At 43.6% G+C, this 22,388-nt stretch overlaps 1 protein-coding gene across 2 annotated transcripts in view; it reads left to right on the top strand.

Annotated features, from left to right (window-relative positions):
- The first annotated feature begins 2,248 nt into the window (after positions 1 to 2,248).
- LOC126353944 (endothelin-converting enzyme homolog) overlaps positions 2,249 to 22,388 on the top strand; it is a 609,153-nt gene continuing 589,013 nt past the window's right edge. The window contains exon 1 of one of the 2 annotated variants that reach the window (XM_050003231.1): positions 2,249 to 2,888. In XM_050003231.1, coding sequence (XP_049859188.1) covers positions 2,511 to 2,888 — 378 coding nt within the window. In that variant the 5' untranslated portion in view covers positions 2,249 to 2,510. The remainder of the gene's footprint in view (positions 2,889 to 22,388) is intronic. The other variant, XM_050003230.1, reaches the window with a different exon arrangement.

Genomic DNA, 22,388 nt, shown 5'->3' with positions numbered 1-22,388 from the left:
TTTGATCACCCGGTATTTTCATCGTGTCTGGGATTCCTAACTATGTGTTCCAGGTAGTTTTCAGAGAAGGCATTTAGTAATGTTTCACAGGTCTTATCATATCCACAATTAACAAAACTGCAATTTTCCCAATTAGCTGCTGGATGATTTAAGTTTGCACTGGTAAGTGCAGTGTATCTGGGGAACTTACATTCAAGTGAACTGAGGTTTTCTCTAAGGTTTTCAGTTACGTCAGGAGATGAATCTGTTGGGAGATAGAAGGATTCAATTATCTTTGGCCAAACAGTTTCACACGTGGCCTCATTTCCTATCTCGGTGGATTTGTTTTTCTTGTATACTGCTACAAGTACACCACCTCCAGTTCCCATTTTCCTGTCCTTTTGATGTACACTCAAAATTTTCCCAAAAATCTCATTACTATCATTTCAGGTTCCCACCATGTTTCTGTATTGCACGCCTTATCCATTTAGGGGGATCGTACAGTTCTGATTCCTATGGCGCAAGTCCAGGAAGTCGTAGCCTAGCTTGTTACAGAGCCTTCGAAGTCTCTTGTTCAGTCCTTCCACTCGGCTCAGAACCAAAGGGCCACGATCAGTTCTGTGGATAATGCTTGCAAATTGTGAGCTTCATTGAAACTCCATACACAAGGTTGGTCTTCTCAACCTTTTCTGCCAGTCACTGGAATGGCCCAAGTATGACCTCAAAGCCCAAATTATGGGCACTGTTTGTTCCAATGTGTGCCACAAGCTGCAGATGGTTGTATTCTGTTCCCTCTATGGTTGCTGGAATAGCTTCTTCAACATGTTGAATGAGGGCCCCAGGCATACATACATTGAGGGCATCTGGTGTGCTTTCCTAACCTTTGCTGCCATTTTCCTACGGCCATACATTTAATCTACTGACCATGAAAAGACCCTCTACCTTTTTGTGCTTGTCTCCTCTTGATACCGGAAAGAACAGCACTCCCCAAAACACTGGCTAAGTTTCAGTTTCAATGAAAGACAGCACCTCAAACTTGTTGGTTAGCGGGATCAGTGTCTACCACTGAGACGCCACTCCGTCATGTGAACGAGTAATGACAGATCCCGTACTTTCCGCCTTTTAGCGGTGTTATATAATGCGTACAATTTTTTGAGGGGTGTTTTGAATCAAAGTTACATGCATCACGCGTACCTACACAACTGATTGCCTTACTGTGAATTTTGTATTTTTTCTGCAGTGTTGTGTAATTTGTTCATGTGTTTTCATTTTTTCAGTGGTGTTTTTATTTTCAAAATTTCTTTTCCATTGATTTACTAATTGCGCATGTTGCATTCACACTGTAAACGATGTATTTTGTGAAACTTCCTGGCAGATTAAAACTGTGTGCCCGACCGAGACTCGAACTCGGGACCTTTGCCTTTCGCGGGCAAGTGCTCTACTATCTGAGCTACCGAAGCACGACTCACGACCGGTACTCAGAGCTTTACTTCTGCCAGTATCCGTCTCCTACCTTCCAAACTGTACAGAAGCTCTCCTGCGAACCTTGCAGGAGTTCGAGTCTCGGTCGGGCACACAGTTTTAATCTGCCAGGAAGTTTCATATCAGCGCACACTCCGCTGCAGAGTGAAAATCTCATTCTGGATGTATTTTCTGATTCCCCTTCCAATCATGTGCCTAGTCATGTGGCTATTCCGGTCTTAATGTAGTGGACTCGAATTCGGAAAGACCGGAGTTTATTCACTTACGGCCATCGTGACGTGGATTTTCCATGGTTTCCGCTTTTCGCTAAGATGGAATGCTGGAATGGTTCCTTTGACGAGGCAATGGCCGATTTTCTGCCCTATCCACACCTTATCGTATCATATTTTGTTAATGTTTTATATGTATTATTTCTGTATGTTAGTTACATGACCGAAATTACTGAACTAAATGGTCTATGAACGAATAAATAAATTAAGTAAAATAAATGTTTTTAGATATAGGACTTATACTTTTAAAAAATTGAAATAACTAATTCCGTGCAGCTTTTAAACGATAGTTGTTGCCCACATGCAGATTCCTACTTGCTGTCTGACGGCTTGGTGCCCCATTATGCTACTGCAACTATTAAAATCCTTATAAAACGTAGTTCGATTCTGGGCAGGTTATTGTATAGATCAGAAACGACGGTGATGTTTCGTTCGGTTCGGTCAGCACAGTAGCGTCCCTATTGGCAAACGTCAGAACTACTTGCAGGATGGCGAGAGCCTGCTCCACTCAGCTGTTTGCACTCTCGCCTGCAAGTGCGCCTCCAGTGGCCGTCGCTGCAACTTTTTGGATGCCGGCGAACTACGAGCGAGGGGCGTCTGCATTCAGCCAATGAGCTTCGACGTGGTAGAAACGCGGGCCGGGCGAGCGTCCGTTGGACGTGAGTATTGTTGAGTACACGTGTGCACGGCGTACGGTGCAGACGGGCAGTGGTGTTCACGGCTGGCCAGTGCATCCATGTTATGAGTGTTATTGTTGATGCTACAGTGAGAGACTGAACAATGGAAGACGACAGTGAGAAGGGGTTGGCTAATGGCGGGAGGGATTCCTCACCGCCGGCGCCTTCGAGTCCGGGAGAGAAGGTGCCGTGCCTGCCTCCTTCCAGTTCCGATCAAATGCGCCGTTCGAGTGACGCGGACTCTGTGGGTGTAAAGCGCGGCGGACGCGGCCGTTCGGGGTTCGTGTCCCGGCTGCAGCACAGCGCGAGCAAACGCACCGGTCTGTCTCGCACCGGCCTCATCGTCGCGATAATCATCATCTTGCTGTGTCTGGCCCTGTTCATCGCCGTCATCGTGATGGCTGCTTCGTGGCCTGTCACTCCACACAACCTCAGCGCGCCGCTCTGTAGGACAGCTGCGTGTCTCACGGCTTCTGCACAGGTACGTGCGAGAAGAGTTGGTCAAAACTGCCTGTATTCGGCGTCATTACTGTCCCAAACAGTGTACCATAGTTTTAATATTATCAATGGAAACAACCGTGTTTGCCGGTTTGTTACCAGTTCGGGTGAAAAGTTTCTCTTTCTAGGGGCAAGCACCCTACTAGATTTCAATAATATTTAGAAAAAGATCACGCAGTTCACGATCATTTTCTATTAAACGAACGTAGTATAACTGTACGTGTAGTGGCGACTGTCCACCAAGGCATATTCGTGGCACCTGTTATTGTTTTTAATTCTTCTGAAATAACGTACTTCTTTAATGTGAGACCGTAAACATTTCGACTGATTTGTCGTTCCTTCATTCTCATTACATTTGCTTTTTCTCGGCTGTCACCGGTTTCCATAATAGCTTGCAGTGACATTTGTTTTGGTGCTCACGCACGGTGACCTTGGTGGTAACGCATAACATATATATAATTTCCTGTGGTTGTTAGGATGCATTTTAACAGTTAAATGTACTTTTCGCATCCACTTCGAGTGAATGCTGCTGAGGAGAAAAACGTGTGATCGCAATTACCTTCTCTTTGGTGTCGGTACAATAGAAATTGGTGTTCCGCGAAATAAATCGATAAATAGGGTTTCGGCGCATTAATTATTTTTAAGTATGATTTCTGTTATTAGTTATGATTCAAAATTGAAGGAAACATTGAGTAAAAGAAGTTTTTCTTACGTTTTAAAAATTTTATTAATCATCAGAATAAACAAAATATTCCATCACAGTACCAAGACATAGTAGAATCTCACATGGAGGCGACGCACTGCACAGATCAGTAAAACCAGACACATTTCAACTCTTTCATACTAAAGGCCTTTTGTTCAATTCCCTGACTTGTAACTGATTAGCAGATACTGTTTTCTTTTCTACGTCGCTGGTTAAGTGACATCGCTTAGTCCTTAAAGTTGTCGTTACAGAGGAGTAAATAGAAATGTTTAGCAATGTTTTAGACACATTTCGATTAATGATGCCCTCTTACGAAATCCCAAATTTGGTAATATCCTTTTTTCTGCTATGAAAGACTCAGTAATCTCATGTTACATGTAAAAATGGAATTTGTAAACAGCTTCAAGTTCCTATACGTGGAAAAGCTGTGCAAAGCATACTTGCTATCAGTTGTTTTGAATGTACTGTCAATTTGAGGGATGTTGGTATGGGAAAATTTAATGCCCTTTTTAATCCGAAATCCTGGCACACCTTTAGTTCAAGTTATTGTAACTCACTTGATGTCGTTTTCATGTGGGTTATTGTGTCAGTTAAGACTTCCCGATGTGCAAATGATAGCCTGTGTTTAATATGTCCAGGGACACACATTTATAAAGAAAAAAATCGTTTAATCGTGGAATCCCACCAAGATCACATCAAATGGAACTGCATATGCGAAAATTTTGCTAACTAAATTGACTAGTAGTTGCGGGTGTAAACTTTCGAGCGCTTCAAAGCGAGCTTGATCGCAGAACACAGTTATCCAAAATGAATCACCATAATAGTTTCAAGAAAGGCAGCTGCAACTGCCGGAGGTTACTGAAGCGAAGTGTACTAGTGACTTGTATTGTAGTGCCTTTTGTTCTTCGCGTAAAAAAATCTGCACGCCATTTGATTCTTTCTTATTCCGAACTTTATTTATAAACCCAAAGCCTGTGTAATAGCACCTGTGTATGCTGTGTACTGTTGTTCCCGTGAAAATGAAATACAGCAGTCGCATCTTGCTTCCAGGTGCTTATCAGATGATCTAGTGACAGGATACACAGCATAGAGGGACATAACAATCTAGTCTATCGGAGATACCGTTAATTTCCCGTACTGACACAATACTTCAAGCGGAAGACAGCTGAGTATTTACTGATTTATTTTTTCACAAGCATATAAAATCTACGAACGGGATATTGTATTCTACTTATTTAGATGGCTGCCCACAGAGGGTATATTGATATTAATTCCAATCCAACAGTTATCAGGCTGTTATTGACTGTTCTCGGAGAGCCTAGGAAATCATACAGCATATTTGTGTAGACAGGTGTATCCGTTTTGGTAAAAGTAGCGCCTACACAAATACAACGGCGCAACAACGATCTGAACTAATGTGAGCAGATGTTTGCAATGGACATGCCCTCCACGAGACTCGAGGAAAAGGATCGATATTGGCAGCAGATGAATTGCGCAATCTTGCGGTCCATCACAACCAACCTCAAACCCACAATTCGTTAACAAGGTTTTTTTTTTTCAATCTTTAACTGTAAAGTGCGGAAATGATTATTACATACTCAAGAAGAATAGGTAAAGAAATATAGGTTCAATTAGGCACGTTTTGTTGGATTACACGATGAACGTATGCAGCTGTGCGGCCACCCTTCGGTGTTAATTGATTTTTTTGGACAGTATTTTGGGCGGTTGTGGGAGTCCCAGCATCAGAGCACGCTTAAAAAAATGTGGATAACTGTTTGAGAAATAGACACATAAGTGTGACCACACAACGGTGCGAAGTGACGAATCTGTGCGCACGTGCCATGGAGCCCCCCTCCCCCCTGCCTGGTGAGGAAGACACGTGCCACGTTCGTGAGCCTACCCCCGGTCTTATTGCTTTGTTTTGCTGCCGCCGATTGTTTAAAAATTCAGTTCTCCTTACGCGCTGCAATTTGCCTTAGAGATGGGCAAAGTAGTTCTTTTTACGGAAATATTCCTGTTGAGATAGTTCTTTTAATTGAGATGATTTACATAGCCCATTTTAAATGTTACCAATAAACAGGAGCATCTAGAAAAAGTCTTAAACTAATAAATTAGAAGCCAAAATTTTGTAATTTTACTGACCAAAACAAACTGAATGACCTTTAGGAACAAACCAGCATGCTGGTTTTTTTGGGGGGGGGAGGAGGAGGGGGGGGGGAGAGCGCTTTCAATTTTAGCCTAGGCCTGTACTTGGGAAGTGGAAGGCACTAAAGATTAAAGTATTCTCACTGTCACCAAGAGCGTTTGTCAGCTTCTATAGTTCTATTTCTTACCTGATAGATAATGCAAAAATCAGTTCTTATTTAATACCTAGTTCGCAAAAATTAATTTATAAGAAGGAAAAGAAATACTGCATCAACTGCTTGATTCATGTATTCATTTATCGTATTTAGATTCTACTAAGAAGGGAAACTTTCAGGGATGTGGAACGAGCCAAGGTACACATTGATAAGACAAGCAGATTAAGCAAACTTCATCTGTATATTATATTAACAACAACTTATCACTATACTGACGAGCGATATTCGTACTTATTCTGTTTTGGAGCCCACAGGCTATTTTAATATTTCGTAGTTGTGTTAGTCGTATTATTTCCCGTTGACTTCGATCCTATTTTTTATATGGCTTCATCTTTAGGCACTTAAACGTAGTTGACGAAATTAAATAGACGTGCAAGTATATCTCGTTGATGTAACATGGCATCCTCTTATGTGATAAACATAAGGGCAGTCGATATCGCCACTTGAGTGGCAATAGCGTCACATGGATAATTACACTCAACTGGTAATAACGCTACATGTTAATATCTCACGATTTTTGCTGACGCCAAGTTGTTTCCACTCTGTTGAACTCTCTGAATGAAGGGAAAAAAATATTTGCCCTCCGAACTCGATCAGGCGTTGTTCTTCAGTGCTTTATGCTTCTGCTTGCTTCGCTTGGGTATGGTAGCGGCTAATGTTCAGCTGTTTGTTTTTCTTGATTTGACCTTGGTTACACTTTTTGCATTACTTTACTCCGATTTAACACGATTTTGAATTTTTCAGCTTATTATTGTAGGTAAACGTAATCTTTATCTGGCGTTCTGCGCTGGAAACCGGTAAACCTACCATGCTGCAGACGATCTTACGGAAACCTCACCGTTTCATGAAGTCACTGTACTTTCACTCGTACTCGGATTTTCGGGATGCATGTAGTGCGAAAAACGTCTCAGTCGTTTTTAGTGAAGTCGAACGTTGAATTTCAGAGAACTGATGATCGTATTACTTTTTCAAAAGATGTTAGAAATGTACTTTCGGCGTAGGACCTCGACCAAGCGGCAACGACTTAACCATCATACATTGAAGAGCCGAAGAAACTGGTACACCAGCCTTGTATCGTGTACGGGCCCCGCAAGCTCTCAGGAATGCCGCAACACGACGTGCCATGGACTCGACTAATGTCTGAAGTAGTGCTGGGGGGAATTCACCCCATGAATCCTGCAGGGCTGTCCATAAATTCGTACGAGTACGATGGCGTGTATGTTTTTTTCTGAACAACACGTTCCAAGGCATCCCAAAAATGGTTCAAATGGCTTTGAGCACTATGGGACTTAACATATGAGGTCATGAGTCCACTAGGCTTACAATTCCTTAAACATAACTAAGGACATCACACACATCCATGACCGAGGCAGGATGCGAACCTGAGACCGTAGCAGCTGCGTGGTTCCGGACTGAAGCGCCTAGAACCGCTCGACCACCGGGGCCGGTCCAAGGCATCCCAGACATGCTCAACAGTGAAGGAGTTTGGTGGGCAGAGGAAGTGTCTAAACTCAGAAGAGTTCCTGGAGCCACTCTGTAGCAACTTTGGAGGTATAGTGTGTCGCATTGTCCTGCTGGAATTGCCCCAAGTTTGTCGGAATACACGATCGACATGAATGGATGCAGGTTATCGGACAGTATGCTTACGTACGTGTCACCTGTCAGAGTCCTATCTAGACTATCAGGGGGTCCCAAATAAGTCCAGCTGCACACGCCCCACACCGTTACAGAGCCTCCACCCTGCTGACATGCAGGGTACATGGAGTCATGAGGTTGTCTCCATACCCTTACAGGTCCATCCGCTAGATAAAATTTGAAACGAGACTCGTCCGAACAGGCAACACGTTTCCAGTCATCGACAGTCCAATGTCGATGTTGACTGCCCCGGGCGAAGCGTAAAGGTTTGTGTCGTGCAATCATAAAGGATTCTCGAGTGAACCTTCGTCTCCGAAAGCCCATATCGATCATGTTTCGTTGAATGATTCGCACGTTGATACTTGTTGATGGCCGAGCATTGAAATCAGCAGCAATTTGCGGAAGGGTTGCACTTCGGTCACGTTGACGGTAATCTCATGGCATTCCATGGCTGATCTTGTGATTCTGGAAGGTGCAGTAGATCGATGTAAGAATGCATTTGCCCTTGGGCACCGTGTGCACCGCTGCAAGGAGTTTCTTTTTCCTCGGCACGATGGGATCAAACAGCAAGACAGTGCAACTTGTCACTTGGCAGGTCGAGTTTATTGCACTCCCCTGGCCATCAAACTCCACAGATTTAAATGCAATCGAGAATCTGTGAGACTACCTCTATCGGGCGGTCTGTGCTGTGGAACCTCAACCGAGAGATCTAGCGGAGCTGGCTACGCCGTTGGAGTCTGATAAACGTGGTTATTCATGCTTTTGACAGGTGGTCACATTAATGTGACTGGACGTTGTATTTACTTGAGTACGGCGATATTTTTCAAACTAAACTTATCTCCTGTTTTAAGCGCAATAAGGGGACAATAACCGAAGCACGAAAAACACCTCCCACACTGTAACGTTATATCCACCATACTTCACTGTTGGTACTACAAGTGACTGTAGCGATTGTGCAGGCATTGACCAAACACAAAACAATTCCATCAGATTGCCACAATGTATAGCGTGATCCATTACTCGTTTCCAGTCACCGACTGCCCAGCAAGGTTGCTTTTTACACCACTTCAACCGTCGCTTAGCACTGACTGCAGAAAATTGTAGCCTATGAAGAGCTGCTCACTCATAGTACCCCATTCTTCTGACTCCCTGTGCACAGTCGTTGAACTAACTGGACTGCTGGGAGCACTTAGAAACTCACGAGTGGTTACTTCTGCTGATTTCAAGTTCTTACAACCATCCTGTACAGCGCTCTGAGGTCCCTGCCCGCCAATACGTGATATGTTTAACTGTGGTTCTTTCTTCGCGTCTCCATTCCTCAATCACATCTCAGCAGTCGTTTGTGCGCTTGAGAAGGGCTTTTACTCAGGTGATTGCTCGAATTTAATGCGCTGCGTCTGGAGTGGCGCTGTCGCCCATGCAGTCGCTGATTTCTAGTCTGAGGCTCCAACAGGCAGTGCTGTTATGTCACGCCTACGTTGTCCTGTCTTGTGCCAAGGAATGCATAACGGCCTACTTTGCTATAGCAGTCCACTTGACGTCGCTGTTACTGTTACCGTTATGTTACTGGTTACCAAGGATGCTCTGCAGCTCAGCTGTTCGAAACGTCAGGACAGCAGTTCGTGAGTCTCTCGCCCACCCGACTGGAAGAAAGCACAGGTGACTCCTACGTGTAAGAAGGGTAAAAGAACGGACCAGAAAAATTACAGACCAGTATCCGTAACGACGGTTTGGTGCAGATTCCTTGAACATATTTTCAGTTCGAATATAGCAAATTTTCTTGAGACCGAGAAGCTTATGCCACGAATCAGCACGTTTTTAGAAAACATCGTTCGTCCGAAACTCAGCTAGCGCTTTTCTCACATGACATACTGCTACCTCTGGATGAGGGGTAACAGGCAAACAGGTAGATTTCCGGAAAGTATTTGACACGGCGCCGCAAGACTGTAGAGTTAACGAAGGTACGAGCTTGTGGAACAGGTTCCCAGATATACGAGTGTCTCGAACACTCCTTAAGTGACACAACCCAGTATGAAGTCCTCGACGGCGAGTGTTTATCGGAGCCAAGAGTATTGACGGAAGTGTCCCAGAGAAGTGAAATGGGAGCGCTATCACTGGTTTTTTCTGTGCGCATAAATGATCTGGCGAACAGCAAGCTGCGGTTCTTTGCTGATGGTGTCGTCCTTGGGTGGATATAGAAGCATACAAGATGATGTAGATAAAATTTCTGATTGGTGTGATGAATGGTAACTAGCTCTAAATGTAGAAAAATGTAAGTTAATCCCGATGAGCAGGAAAAACAAGCCCACGATTTTCGTATACAGCATTAGTAGTGTCTTGCTTGATACAGTCGCGTCGTTTAATATTTGGCCGTAACGTTGCAAAGCGATATGAAATGGTACAAGCATTTGATGACTGTGATAGGGAAGGCGAATGGTCGACTTCGGTGTATTGGGAGAATTTTTGGAAAAGTGTGTTTCATCTGTAAAGGAGCCCGCGTGTAGGACGCTACCGCGACCTCTTCTTGAATACCGCTCTAGTGTTTGGGATCTGTACCAGGTCGGATTGAAGCCAAGCAAGACATCGAAGCAATTCGAGGCGAGCTGCCAATTTGTTACCGGTAGGATGTAACAACACGCAAGTGTTACGGAGATGCTTCGAGAACACAAATGGGAATCCCTGCAGGGAAGGCGACGTTCTTTTCGAGGAACGCTATTGAGCAAGTTTAGAGAACCGGCACTTGAAGCCTACCGCAGAATCCTTCTACTGCCGCCAGCATACACTACTGGCCATTGAAATTGCTACACCAAGAAGAAATGCAGGTGATTAGCGGGTATTCATTGGACAAATATATTATACTAGAGGTGACATGTGATTACATTTTCACGGAATTTGGGTGCATAGATCCTGAGAAATCGGTACCCAGAAGAACCACTTGTGGCCATAATAACGGTCTTGATACGCCTGGGCATTGAGTCAAACAGAGCTTGGATGACGTGTACAGGTACAGCTGCCCATGCAGCTTCAATACGATACCACAGTTCATCAAGAGTAGTGACTGGCGTATTGTGACGAGCTAGTTGCTCGGCCACCATTAACCAGACGTTTCAATTGGTGAGAGATCTGGAGACTGTGCTGGCCAGGGCAGCAGTCGAACATTTTCCGTTTCCAGAAAGGCCCGTACAGGACCTGCAACATGCGGTCGTGCATTATCCTGCTGAAATGTAGGGTTTCGCACGGATCGAATGAAGGGTAGTAGAGCCACGGGTCGTAACACATCTGAAACGTAACGTGCACTGTTCAAAGTGCCATCAATGCGAACAAGAGGTGACCGAGACGTGTAACCAATGGCACCCCATACCACCACGCCGGGTGATACGCCAGTATGGCGATGACGAATACACGCTTCCAATGTGCGTTCACCGCGATGTCGCCAAACACGAATGCTACCATCATGATGCTGTGAACAGAACTTGGATTGATTCGAAAAAATGACGTTTTGCAATTCGTGCACCCAGCTTTGTCGTTGAGTACACCATCGCAAGGGCTCCTGTCTGTGATGCAGCGTCAAGGCCAACCACAGCCATCGTCTCCGAGCTGATAGCCCATGCCGCTGCAAACGTCGTCGAACTGTTCGTGCAGATGGTTGTTGTCTTGCAAACGTACCCATCTGTTGACTCAGGGATCGAGACGTCGCTGCAGGATCCGTTACAGCCATATGGATAAGATGCCTGTCATCTCGACTGCTAGTGATACGAGGCCGTTGGGATCCATCACGGCGTTCCGTATTACCTTCCTGAACTCACCGATTCCATATTCTGCTAACAGTCATTGGATCTCGACCAGCGCGAGCAGCAGTGTCGCGATACGACAAAACGCATTCGCGATAGGCTACAATCCGACCTTTATCAAAGTCGGAAACGTGATGGTACGCATTTCTCCTCCTTAACACGAGGCATGACAACGTTTCACCAGGTAACGCCGGTCAACTGCTGTTTGTGCAAGAGAAATCGTTTGGAAACTTTCCTCATGTCAGCACATTGTCGGTGTCGCCACCGGCGCCAACCTTGTGTGAATGTTCTGAAAAGCTCATTTGTATATCACAGTATCTTCTTCCTGTGGGTTAAATTTCGCGTCTGTAGCACGTAATCTTCGTGGTGTAGCAATTTTAATGACCAGTAGTGTATATTTCGAGTAAAGACCACGAAGAGGATACACGATAAATTAGGGCTCATAAAGAGCCGCAGACAGTCGTTTTTCCATAGCTCTATTTACCTGTGGAACAGGAAATTGCTAGTGGTGGTACAGGGTACCCTCCGCCACGCACAATACGGTGGCTTGCAGAGTATCCATGTAGACAGATGTACGTGTACAATGGACTGGAATTAAACCGAAATAAGTCCGAGGACTTTATGGATTAGCGTGACGTGAAAGATAATCACCGTGTTTGAGAAAAGAACAAAGTGAAGCCATGGCTCGAATACCGCATTAAATTCTGCCAGTTACATGCCCTAAATACTCAGAGGCGCAGCTACACGCGTGACACATCACGAGAGAAGAAAATTGTTCACACTCTTAGCTCTCTGAGTGCAGTCGAGCATACATTATTACTATAGTCTTACAATTAGATAAGGAGTGGAGTGCGAGCGTGTGCACGGATTGTGCGTGTGTGTGTGTGTGTGTGTGTGTGTGTGTGTGTGTGTGTGTGTGTGTGTGTGAGAGAGAGAGAGAGAGAGAGAGAGAGAGAGAGAGAGAGAGAGAGAAAACGGGGTAGACCGATCGGCATGCCTACACGTTTAATGCTGCAGTTAATTACAGTTTTATTACGCTGTTACTGTGCGCCTGTCCGGGACCGGAGGATGGTGAAGGAATCTAGCCTGACGTTAATTAGTCACCAAATTCCTGGCATGAATGTGTAGTTGGGGGAGGGACAATTATTACTGTTGGCGACCAAGTGTAGTTGCTTCCTCCACAGGGGATTCGCCAAGTCGGGCGTAAAGCTTAAAAAGGGAGGCTGTCGCGTTCCGTTGTTAATGCTTCAATTACATTTCCCCTTGTTGAAGTAAACCAGTCAGTAAATGTCTCGGTGTTTTCAGTATCTACTGTGTTCCACGAACTACCCACAAGCTTTCTCCAGCGTTGGATGGGAAATAATTACCCGCAGGCTGGTTCAGGTAACCGTAAGCCAAACACTCGTTGCTAGGATAACCGTCTGCAGGTGGCTTATCGCTTGAAAGTGTGCGTCTAAGTATCCAGAGTGAGGGAAACATGAGAATCAGACACATGTCCTAGGAACATTTTACTCTTCGCGTTGCCTTTTTTTCATACGTGTTTTTCGACATTTGTCGGCTATTTTTGCGAGAATAAAGTAGCATGGAAAATAGGTGTCTCGAAAAAACATTGTAAATTGTGTATTTCTTCCAGTTGATGCGCTGAAGCAATGTAGTAATCACTGTCGAAACAAATTACGTATTGAGATTTTTTGTTTATTATTATTATAAAGTCTTTCCGTCTTTTCGGTACGTTAAAAACAGCGCAACAACAAATTGTTTTTTGTTTTCCCTTGTGTGTGTCGGTGCGGAAGGGGGGAGGGAGGGAGAGGAGAAAAACAAACTGTGATTTCCCATTTCCCCACAAATCTGAACCCTTGATCTGTGCTTGCGGGTGTGTTGTGCCTCCTGTGTTTACAGTGTGATCGAGTACACGTTTCACCTCCTCTTGTATTAGTGCCTAGTTTCTGTTTACTATGACTAACGCGTAGGACGGAAGAGTGTTTTCTTCCGTTGAACTATCCGAAAGCTGAGTCGATGTACATGTTTGCTTACCTTTAGGAACACGGCCCCACTGTACGCGTTCCGTACAGTTCTACGTCTATATCATGAGGTTTACGACTGAGGGTACGTCCCGCTGTACCAATTATTAGGGTTTCTCCCTGTTTCATTCACGTATGGAGAGCGGGAAAAATGATTGTTTGAATGCCTCTGTGCGTGCACTAATTATTCTAATCTTATCCTCACGATCCCAATGTGAGCGATACGTAGGGGCTTGCAGTATATCCCTAGAGTAATCATTTAAAGCCGGCTCTTGAAACAGTTAGACGATAGATAGATTAATAAAGAAATTTCAAGAGACTGAATCCCTTGTAGACAAAAGCTTGACTAGCCCGGAATAAACAATAAAAGTGAGGAGGTTCGAATCCTGCCTCGGGCATGGATGTGTGTGATGTCCTTAGGTTAGTTAGGTTTAAGTAGTTCGAAGTTCTACGGGACTGATGACCACAGCAGTTGAGTCCCATAGTGCTCAGAGCCATTTGAACCATTTTTTGAAAAGTGAGGAGCGAACTTGGAGGTAAGTCAGAGATAATCGTTACGCCGTGTAGCACTTCATATCGGCGTGTCAGAAGTATGGGATTACAGAACTGCGTGCAAACCCAAACTGAAACCTCGCAAAGCGACGGTAGTGCATTGTTAAGAACTGTTGCTCGACATCAGCTTTGTAGCAGCCTGTTTACGGCTTTCACTCTGCTGGGAACGTTTTGAGTAAAGTGTCTGAATGTCTGTGGACCAATGGCAGCCTACCTTCCTCAGAGCCGAAACCAGAGAAGGGAGTGATGTTGCACGCTGGGCTCCAGAGCGAATTCGCTGTTCTAACTCATCCCAAAGGTCTTCCGTTGGGTTCAGGCCGGGACTCTTGGCAGGCCAATCCATTTCAGAAATGTCGTTGTGCACAGATCTTTTTTTATGACGTAGTGCATTCTCATGCTGATACACTGTCGTCGCCTCCGAACCCTTTCTCCAATTTAATTAGCATACAACGCTGTAAAAAGTGTTCATATCTTTCTACATTAAGCGTTTTATTCATTGCAGTAAGGGGATCACACCCCAACAGAAACAAACCCCCGTGCAATAATACTACCTCCTCCGTACTTCACTGTTTGTACTACGTGATGGCAGGTAACCTTCAGCAAACAATTCCACCTGTTTGCCACAGCATATCCATCACTCCACTGTCCAATGGTGTCGCTCTTTACACCAACGTTTAACACTGACAACACAAATGTTTGTCTTACTAGGGGCTGCTCCACCATAGCACCCCATTCTTTTAACTTTCTACCCACAGTCATTGTGCCACATGGAATGCTGGTAGCACTTCAGAACTCGAGAGTGATCCCTTCTGCTGACTGCAAGCGATTTTTTACAACCACTGTCCGCAATGCCCAAAGGTCCCTGTCCGTCAGCAAGGGGTATCTTACCGGTCTGGTTTCAGCTGTGGTTGTTCCTCTGCGTTTCCACTTTACAATCAGATCCCCAACAGTCGACGTGGACGCTTCAAAAGGGCTGTTACTCAGGGAACAACCAGTGACTGGCCCACATTGCAAGCCACAGACCTGTTCTGATCGACCCAGTCTACTGTTACTGTCTCTCTATTGCCGGCTCGTGTGGCCAAGCGGTTCTAGACGCTTCAGTCTGGAACCACGCGACCGCAACGGTCGCAGGTTCTAATCCTGCCTCGGTCATGGATGTGTGTGTTGTCCTTAGGTTAGTTAGATTTAAGTAGGTCTAAGTTCTAGGGGACTGATGACCTCAGATGTTAAGTCCCATAGTGCTCAGAGCCATTTGAACCATTTTTGTCTCTACTGACAACACAGTTCACCCCGCCACCTTTTGGACTGGCTTGTGCGCCTGTCATGACATCTAGTCGTAAATTCTGCATTACATCATTACATCATGGAGTGCCTGACTGGAATGTTCCAAACTGTAGGCTAATTGCGTCACAGGCTCCAAAAAATACTGTTCAAGGTTCTACACATCGGCAGCTGGTTTAGCATACACAGCAGGCATCTGTTGCCCCAACAAGTAAAAAATAAGTAGGATTTCAGTCTGGTCTCTTAGTTGTGTCCATCTCCAAGGGAAGACGAACTGTGATACGGAGGTGGACTGGCGTATTGCTGTGGTAAAATAAAAGGTGCCAGCACATGCTCGGCAATTATTCCAGACCCATCCTTTGCTAATGCGAAGATTCAACCTAGCATTTTCTGTACCCCACAGCTGTAGCTGTCATTGAAGTAACTGATTTGTAAACAGTTCGTCGTGTGACAGTGGTGCCAACTGCTGCACAAATTGCCGCCTGCAGATACGCCAGAGCCATACACTGGACACAATGGTCTTCCCTCCCAGTAGTGCCACGTGACCGTCTCGTGCCCGGTTTTCTTGCGACCGTACATTCTCGTGACAACAGGTGCCACCAGTCACGTGCAGTGGCAACATTCCTGCCAAACTTTTTAGCAATGTCGCAGAAGGAACACCCAGCTTCTCTTAGACCCGTTATCAGATCTCGTTGAAACTCGGTGATGTGCTGATAATGGCGTCTTTGTCACCTCAAAGGTATTCTTAACTAACATCAACTCACCACCGTCAATCTCATAGGTAAACGATGCTCACGACCATTACAGCGTGTATTTATAGCAAACCTGATTTGCATTCTCATAGTAGCCCTACTATACAGTGTTCATCATAAGAATAAACCTGATGTAAACATTAAACCATGTATAATTCCGCGTTTGCTGGAATCTCGTTGGATTTCTTTTCACGTGGAGCAAAAGTAAAGTTGTCACAAGTATAGTTAAATATGGTAATAGGATAAATTTTATGCTGTGCGTTATGCCCACATCGACTGAGCGATAATATGGGACAACAGAGTGTAACTTGGGCAGCGCATGCCAGCCATGTAGTCCAGCTAATATGCAGTGATAAGGCGTAAAAAGAAATGAGCAGAAAAACAATGTAGCTTCGAATGTCATTTAATTTTTAACAGAATTCGGCAAAACTCCAGCAATACCGCACGCTTCTTTGGGGACAAGACGGAGAGCATAACATTTTCTCGTTCTTAGCTAACGCAATATCGTAATTTTTTTAAAAAAAAGTGAGGAAAATTAATAACTTAAACACAGTGCAATTTTTGTGCCTGGGTTACATGTGACTTAATCGCAGGGATTTCATCATACAGTTAAATATTAAAGCCACTAAAGGTACTACTTACAGTAAAACGTCTGGTAATCTCTGAACTCCTTCCATGTCCGAATCAAAGAAGTACATGTAATTATAGAAAGTGTCATTTGCTACATTGATTTCGCGCCGATCGACAACTGAGTCCACGAAACTATTCAAGCGCCACATTTTCTCCTCTTATTTTATGACGTGCTGTTCTATATCCCATCGGCGATCGCAGTAACGAGTGACAAAGCTTCGTTCAGTACATCCGGCAGCTTAAATATCTTGTTATTTCTCGCGACAAATCCGTAACTTGGCTCCAGATCAGTTCGTATTGTAGTGCTACGGCGACTACTGTAAAGGTAGAGGATTTTTATGATGTGTTCGATGCCGTAAAGATTATTGTTTCTCCATGTTTTTACGACGCTTATCATTCTGGGTCGTGTAAGACCACATCTGTGGTATAAAACAATAGACACCGACCACATGAAATTTTATTATTCCTTGTTGTCCTGAAAATTTAATTTATGTTTTCTTAATTTAAACAACGTTTGTTAATAATCGTTCGTGAAATATCTGTCATTAAGAATTTATATAAGCAACGAAAACTGGAATATTATGTGCGGTATGTAATTAGAAACAAGAAGATGTGAATTTTTCGTAAAAATAATGACTAGATATGTGTTAATTAGCATATATTTTATGTGTTTTGTATTTAAAAGACATGGGTGTACCAAATTAAACGAAGAAAAGAAGACGAAAGTGTGATTTGGACCAGCGATCCATGGGAGTCAGGTTACCGTTATACAACACCACTGATTCACCTACGCAGTCCATTTACTGAAATGTCTTTATTAATGTTCTCAGAAAACTTCAAAGGCTATTTTTTCTGTAAAATTGTGAAAAACTATGAGTGCAATCCGCTTCTTGCCACTTTCTAAAGTTATTCCACGCACGTTTTTCACTACGGAGCGGGAAGCAGCGTCAAGCCATTTTCAGACCGTCTTAACAGCACGACAGTCACAGCACAACAATACAAAGATGCGACTGTGCACGATTTTTGAAATAAAAAACTATATAGCTGAAGTATGAACAAGGTAAGCGTCGTTGGTTATTGGCACATTAGAATATCTTGAAGTTTCATTTAACGTAATATAGTAACAAGCTAATACATAAGTAGGACCCACTTCCCAGAGCTTAACAGCGCCGATGTACGTGTGCTGCGGCTGCTGGCCAGTCTTAGCGTTTGTCTGTGTTTACATATGGTTTATTCTTATGATGAACAATGTGTAGCACGACCCTTATGCGACTGGCGCGAAATGTGAATAGATATCATCGTTCAGATGGAGAACGATGCAACACCACCTTGGGGTTCTGGTTTATATATTGTTTGCTGATGATCAAGTAGTCGTATACAAGATGGGGATGAGGCTAACTATATGTGCAATCAACTAGCAGTAGCATACATAACTTGGGTTTCGAAGATTAATTACTAAAAACCAGAATACTTGACTAATGATCCAGATGAGCTATACATTGCAGGAAAGAAAATCAAAAAGATAAACACTTTCTGTTATTTGGGATCAATTTTAAAAATCGAGGGAAAATCAGAGCCAGAAATCAATAAAAAGTATTAGTAGCGGACGGAAGGTCAGGGATGCCTAACTCAGCCCTATGGAGCAGGAATGTAATGAGAAGAACTAAAAAAATTAATAGGCCTATACAAATCCATATTAGAGAGTGTGGTTCTGTATGGAACGGAGACCTGGACAATTAACCTGAAGCACATTAAAAAATTACAAGCTCTAGAGATCGTCTTCTAGAGAAGATCGGCAAGAATCTCCAGAAAAGAGAAGATAAGGAATACCGAAATAATAAGGAGAATGCAAATAAAAGAAAGAATATATGACGTGATGGATAGGAAGAAATTACAGTGGTACGGGCATGTACGACGAATGGAGGAAGCCAGAATACCAAAATTGATACTGGAGTGGGAGCCGGAGGGGAGAAGAAGAAGACGACCTATGACCACCTGGCTCCAAAATGTACAGCACACAATGAGGAGAATGGGCGCACAGGAAGAGGACACACAAGATCGAAACACCTGGAGGAATATTTTGAAAACATAGTTTAAGAAGATTTATTCGTCGTATAGTAATTTCCGAGTAAATTATTATGTTAATCCTCTGTAATGAGGAAAAGCTAGATCAAAAAGTCAGTATAAATTTGAAAACTTAATAAACACGAAATAATGTAGATAGAGAGGTAAAAATTGACACACATGCTTGGAATGACATGGGGTTTTATTTCAACAAAAAAAAAAAAAATTGCTAGATGCGTGAAAGATCTTTTGCGCGCGTCGTTTGGTGATGATCGTGTGCTCTCAGCCGAAACTTTCGTCATGCTTGGTCTCTCATGTCACCAGACATCAATCCGTGCCACTATTGGATTTGGGGTTACCTGAAGTCGCGAGTGTATCGTTATCCGACATCTCTAGGGATGCTGAAAGACAACATCTGACGCCAATGCCTCACCGTAACTCTGGACATGCTTTACACTGCTGTTCACAACATTATCCCTCGACTACAGCTATTTTTGAGGAATGATGTGGACATATTGAGCATTTCCTGTAAAGAACATCATCTTTGCTTTGTCTTTCTTCGTTATGCTAATTATTGCTATTCTGATCAGATGAAGCGCCATCCGTCGGACATTTTTTGAACTTTTGTATTTCTTTGGTCCTAATAAAACCCCATGTCATTCCCAGTATGTGAGTCAATTTGTACCTCTCTATCTACCTTATTCCGTGATTTATTCAGTTTTCAAATTTATACTGACTTTTTGATCACCGGTGGTTCATGGTGTGGGTTCCTGTAGTCACGTCCTAGTTCATGAACCACGGGCAACGTATGAGTGGCCAAGTAAGTGTCCCGACAGTCGGGATACCAGTTACTTTGGAATAAGGCTGAGCATCTCGGACATATTCTGAGTCGTGGTCACCTTTGTGCTCATACGGCAAAGACTACCAAATCCACCTGTAAGTCCCTCAACCGTTAGGGGTAAAACGCAATGGGACTCGGGGCAAGTAAGGCTAGCAACCTGCTTCCCTGGTATTTTAAATATGATGCTGGCAACAATCAGAGCAAAATGCCTCGGCCCTTTGGAGGTGACGGAGCCCCACCTCTAACTGACAAACCAGGGACTCCTAAGATACGACTTGGCAAACAAATGGTAATGATATGGGGAGCTATTAATATCAATGGGGGCTACTCTGGGAAGAAGGTAGAGCTGGCAGAGGCTGCAAGTAAGTTGGGGCTGGACGTTTTAGCTGTCAGTGACATTCGGGTAAGGGGTGAGAAAGAAGAGGAACTGGGAGAATACAAGGTCTACCTGTCAGCAGTCAAAGCAGGAATAGCACAATGGGGTGTAGGGCTTTACATCAGGAAAGAAATGGAACCCAGCGTAGTTTGCAATAAGGTATGTAACTGAACGAATCATGTGGATAGATTTGACAGTGTCTAGCAAGAAAAATTAGGATTGTGTCCGTATATTCGCATTGTGAAGGGACAGATCAAGATAAGATGGATAGTTTTTATGAGGCACTCAGTGATGTAGTTGTTAGAGTAAAGGATAAGGACAGTGTTCTGCTCGTGGGTGATTTTAATGCTAGGATTGGAAATCGAACAGAAGGGTATGAAAAGGTTATGGGTAAATTTGGAGACGATATGGAAGCCAACAGGAACTGGAAACAACTCCTGGATTTCTGTGCCAGTATGGGCTTAGTAATCACAAACTCCTTTTTAAACATAAGAACATTCACCGGTGTACTTGGGAAGGCAGGGGAACCAGATCTGTCATTGACTATATAATAACAGATCAGGAATTCAGGAAGGCTGTGAGGGACACACGTGTATTCAGGGGATTCTTTGGTGACACTGATCATTATTTAATCTGCAGTGAAATTGGGATTGTGTGGCCGAAAGTGCAGGAGGTCAGGTCCATATGTAGGAGGATAAGAGTGGAGAAACTCCAGGATAAGGAAATCAGGCACAAGTACATAAGTGATCTCAGAAAGGTACCAGTTAGTTGAATGTAGTCAATTACAGTCATTGGGAAAGGAATGGACAAGATACAGGGGCTCAGTACTAGAAGTGGCTAAAGAATGTCTTGGAACAGTAGTGTGTAAAAGTAGGATGAAGCAAACAGCTTGGTGGAATGACACAGTCAAGGCAGCCTGTAAAAGGAAAAAGAAGGCGTATCAAAATTGGCTACATACTAGAACTCAGGTAGACAGAGAAAGTTATGTTGAAGAAAGAAACAAAGACAAACAGATAATTGCAGCATCCAAGAATAAATCTTGGGAAGACTTTGGAAACAGGTTGGAGACTATGGGCCAAGCTGCTGGAAATCCATTCTGGAGTGTAATTAGCAGTCTTCGAAAGGGAGGTAAGAAGGAAATGACAAGTATTTTGGACAGGTCAGGGAAACTGCTGGTGAAGCCTGTGGATGCCTTGGGCAGATGGAGGGAATATTTTGAAGAGTTGCTCAATGTAGGTGAAAATACGATCAGTAATGTTTCAGATTTCAAGGTAGAATGGGATAGGAATGATGACAGAAATAGGATCACATTTGAGGAAGTGGAGAAAATGGTCAATAGATTGCAGTGCAATAAAGCAGCTTGGGTGGATGAAATTAAGTCGGAACTCATCAAATACAGTGCAATGTCAGGTCTTGAATGGCTATACAGGATAATTGAAATGGCCTGGGAGTCGAGACAGGTTCCATCAGACTCGACAAAAGCAGTAATCACTCCAATCTTTAAACATGGAAACAGAAAAGATTGTAACAATTACAGAGGTATCTCTTTAATCAGCGTCGTGGGTAAAATCTTCTCAGGTATTGTTGAAAGGTAAGTGCGAGTATTGGTTGAGTATCAATTGGATGAAAACCAGTGTGGGTTTAGGCCTCTTAGAGGTTGTCAGGACACCAGATCTTTAGCTTGCGGCAAATAATGGAGAAGTGTTATGAGTGGAACAGGGAATTGTATCTATGCTTTATAGATCTAGAAAAGGCATATGACCGGGTTCCTAGGAGGAAGTTATTGTCTGTTCTACGAGATTATGGAATAGGAGGCAAACTTTTGCAAGCAATTAAAGGTCTTCACATGGATAGTCAGGCAGCAGTTAGAGTTGACGGTAAATTGAGTTCATGGTTCAGAGTAGTTTCAGGGGTAAGACAAGGATGCAACCTGTCTCCACTGTTGTTCATATTATTTATGGATCATATGTTGAAAACAATAGACTGGCTGGGTGAGATCAAGATATGTGAACACAAAATAAGAAGTGTTGCATATGCGGATGACTTAGTTGTGATGGCTGATTCGATTGAAAGTTTGCAAAGTAATATTTCAGAGCTAGATCAGAAATGAAAGGACTATGGTATGAAGATTAGCATCTCCAAAACGTAAGTAATGTCAGTGGGAAAGAAATATAAACGGATTGAGTGCCAAATAGGAGGAACAAAGTTAGAACAGGTGGATGGTTTCAAGTACTTAGGATGCATAGTCTCACTGGAAGCGAGGTGTAGCAAAGCTAATGCAGTGAGCGCATAGCTACGATCTACTCTCTTCTGCAAGAAGGAAGTCAGTACCAAGACCAAGTTATCTGTGCACCGTTCAATCTTTCAACTTTGTTGTATGGGATCGAAAGCTGGATGCATTCAGGTTACCTTATCAACAAGGTTGAGGTTACGGATATGAAAGTAGCTAGGATGATTGCAGGTACTAGTAGATGGAA

This window comes from Schistocerca gregaria, chromosome 3 (assembly GCF_023897955.1).
Source record: "Schistocerca gregaria isolate iqSchGreg1 chromosome 3, iqSchGreg1.2, whole genome shotgun sequence".
Lineage (NCBI taxonomy): Eukaryota > Metazoa > Arthropoda > Insecta > Orthoptera > Acrididae > Schistocerca > Schistocerca gregaria.
Note: the sequence above shows the minus strand (reverse complement) of the source record. Positions and strands in the feature narration are given on the sequence as shown.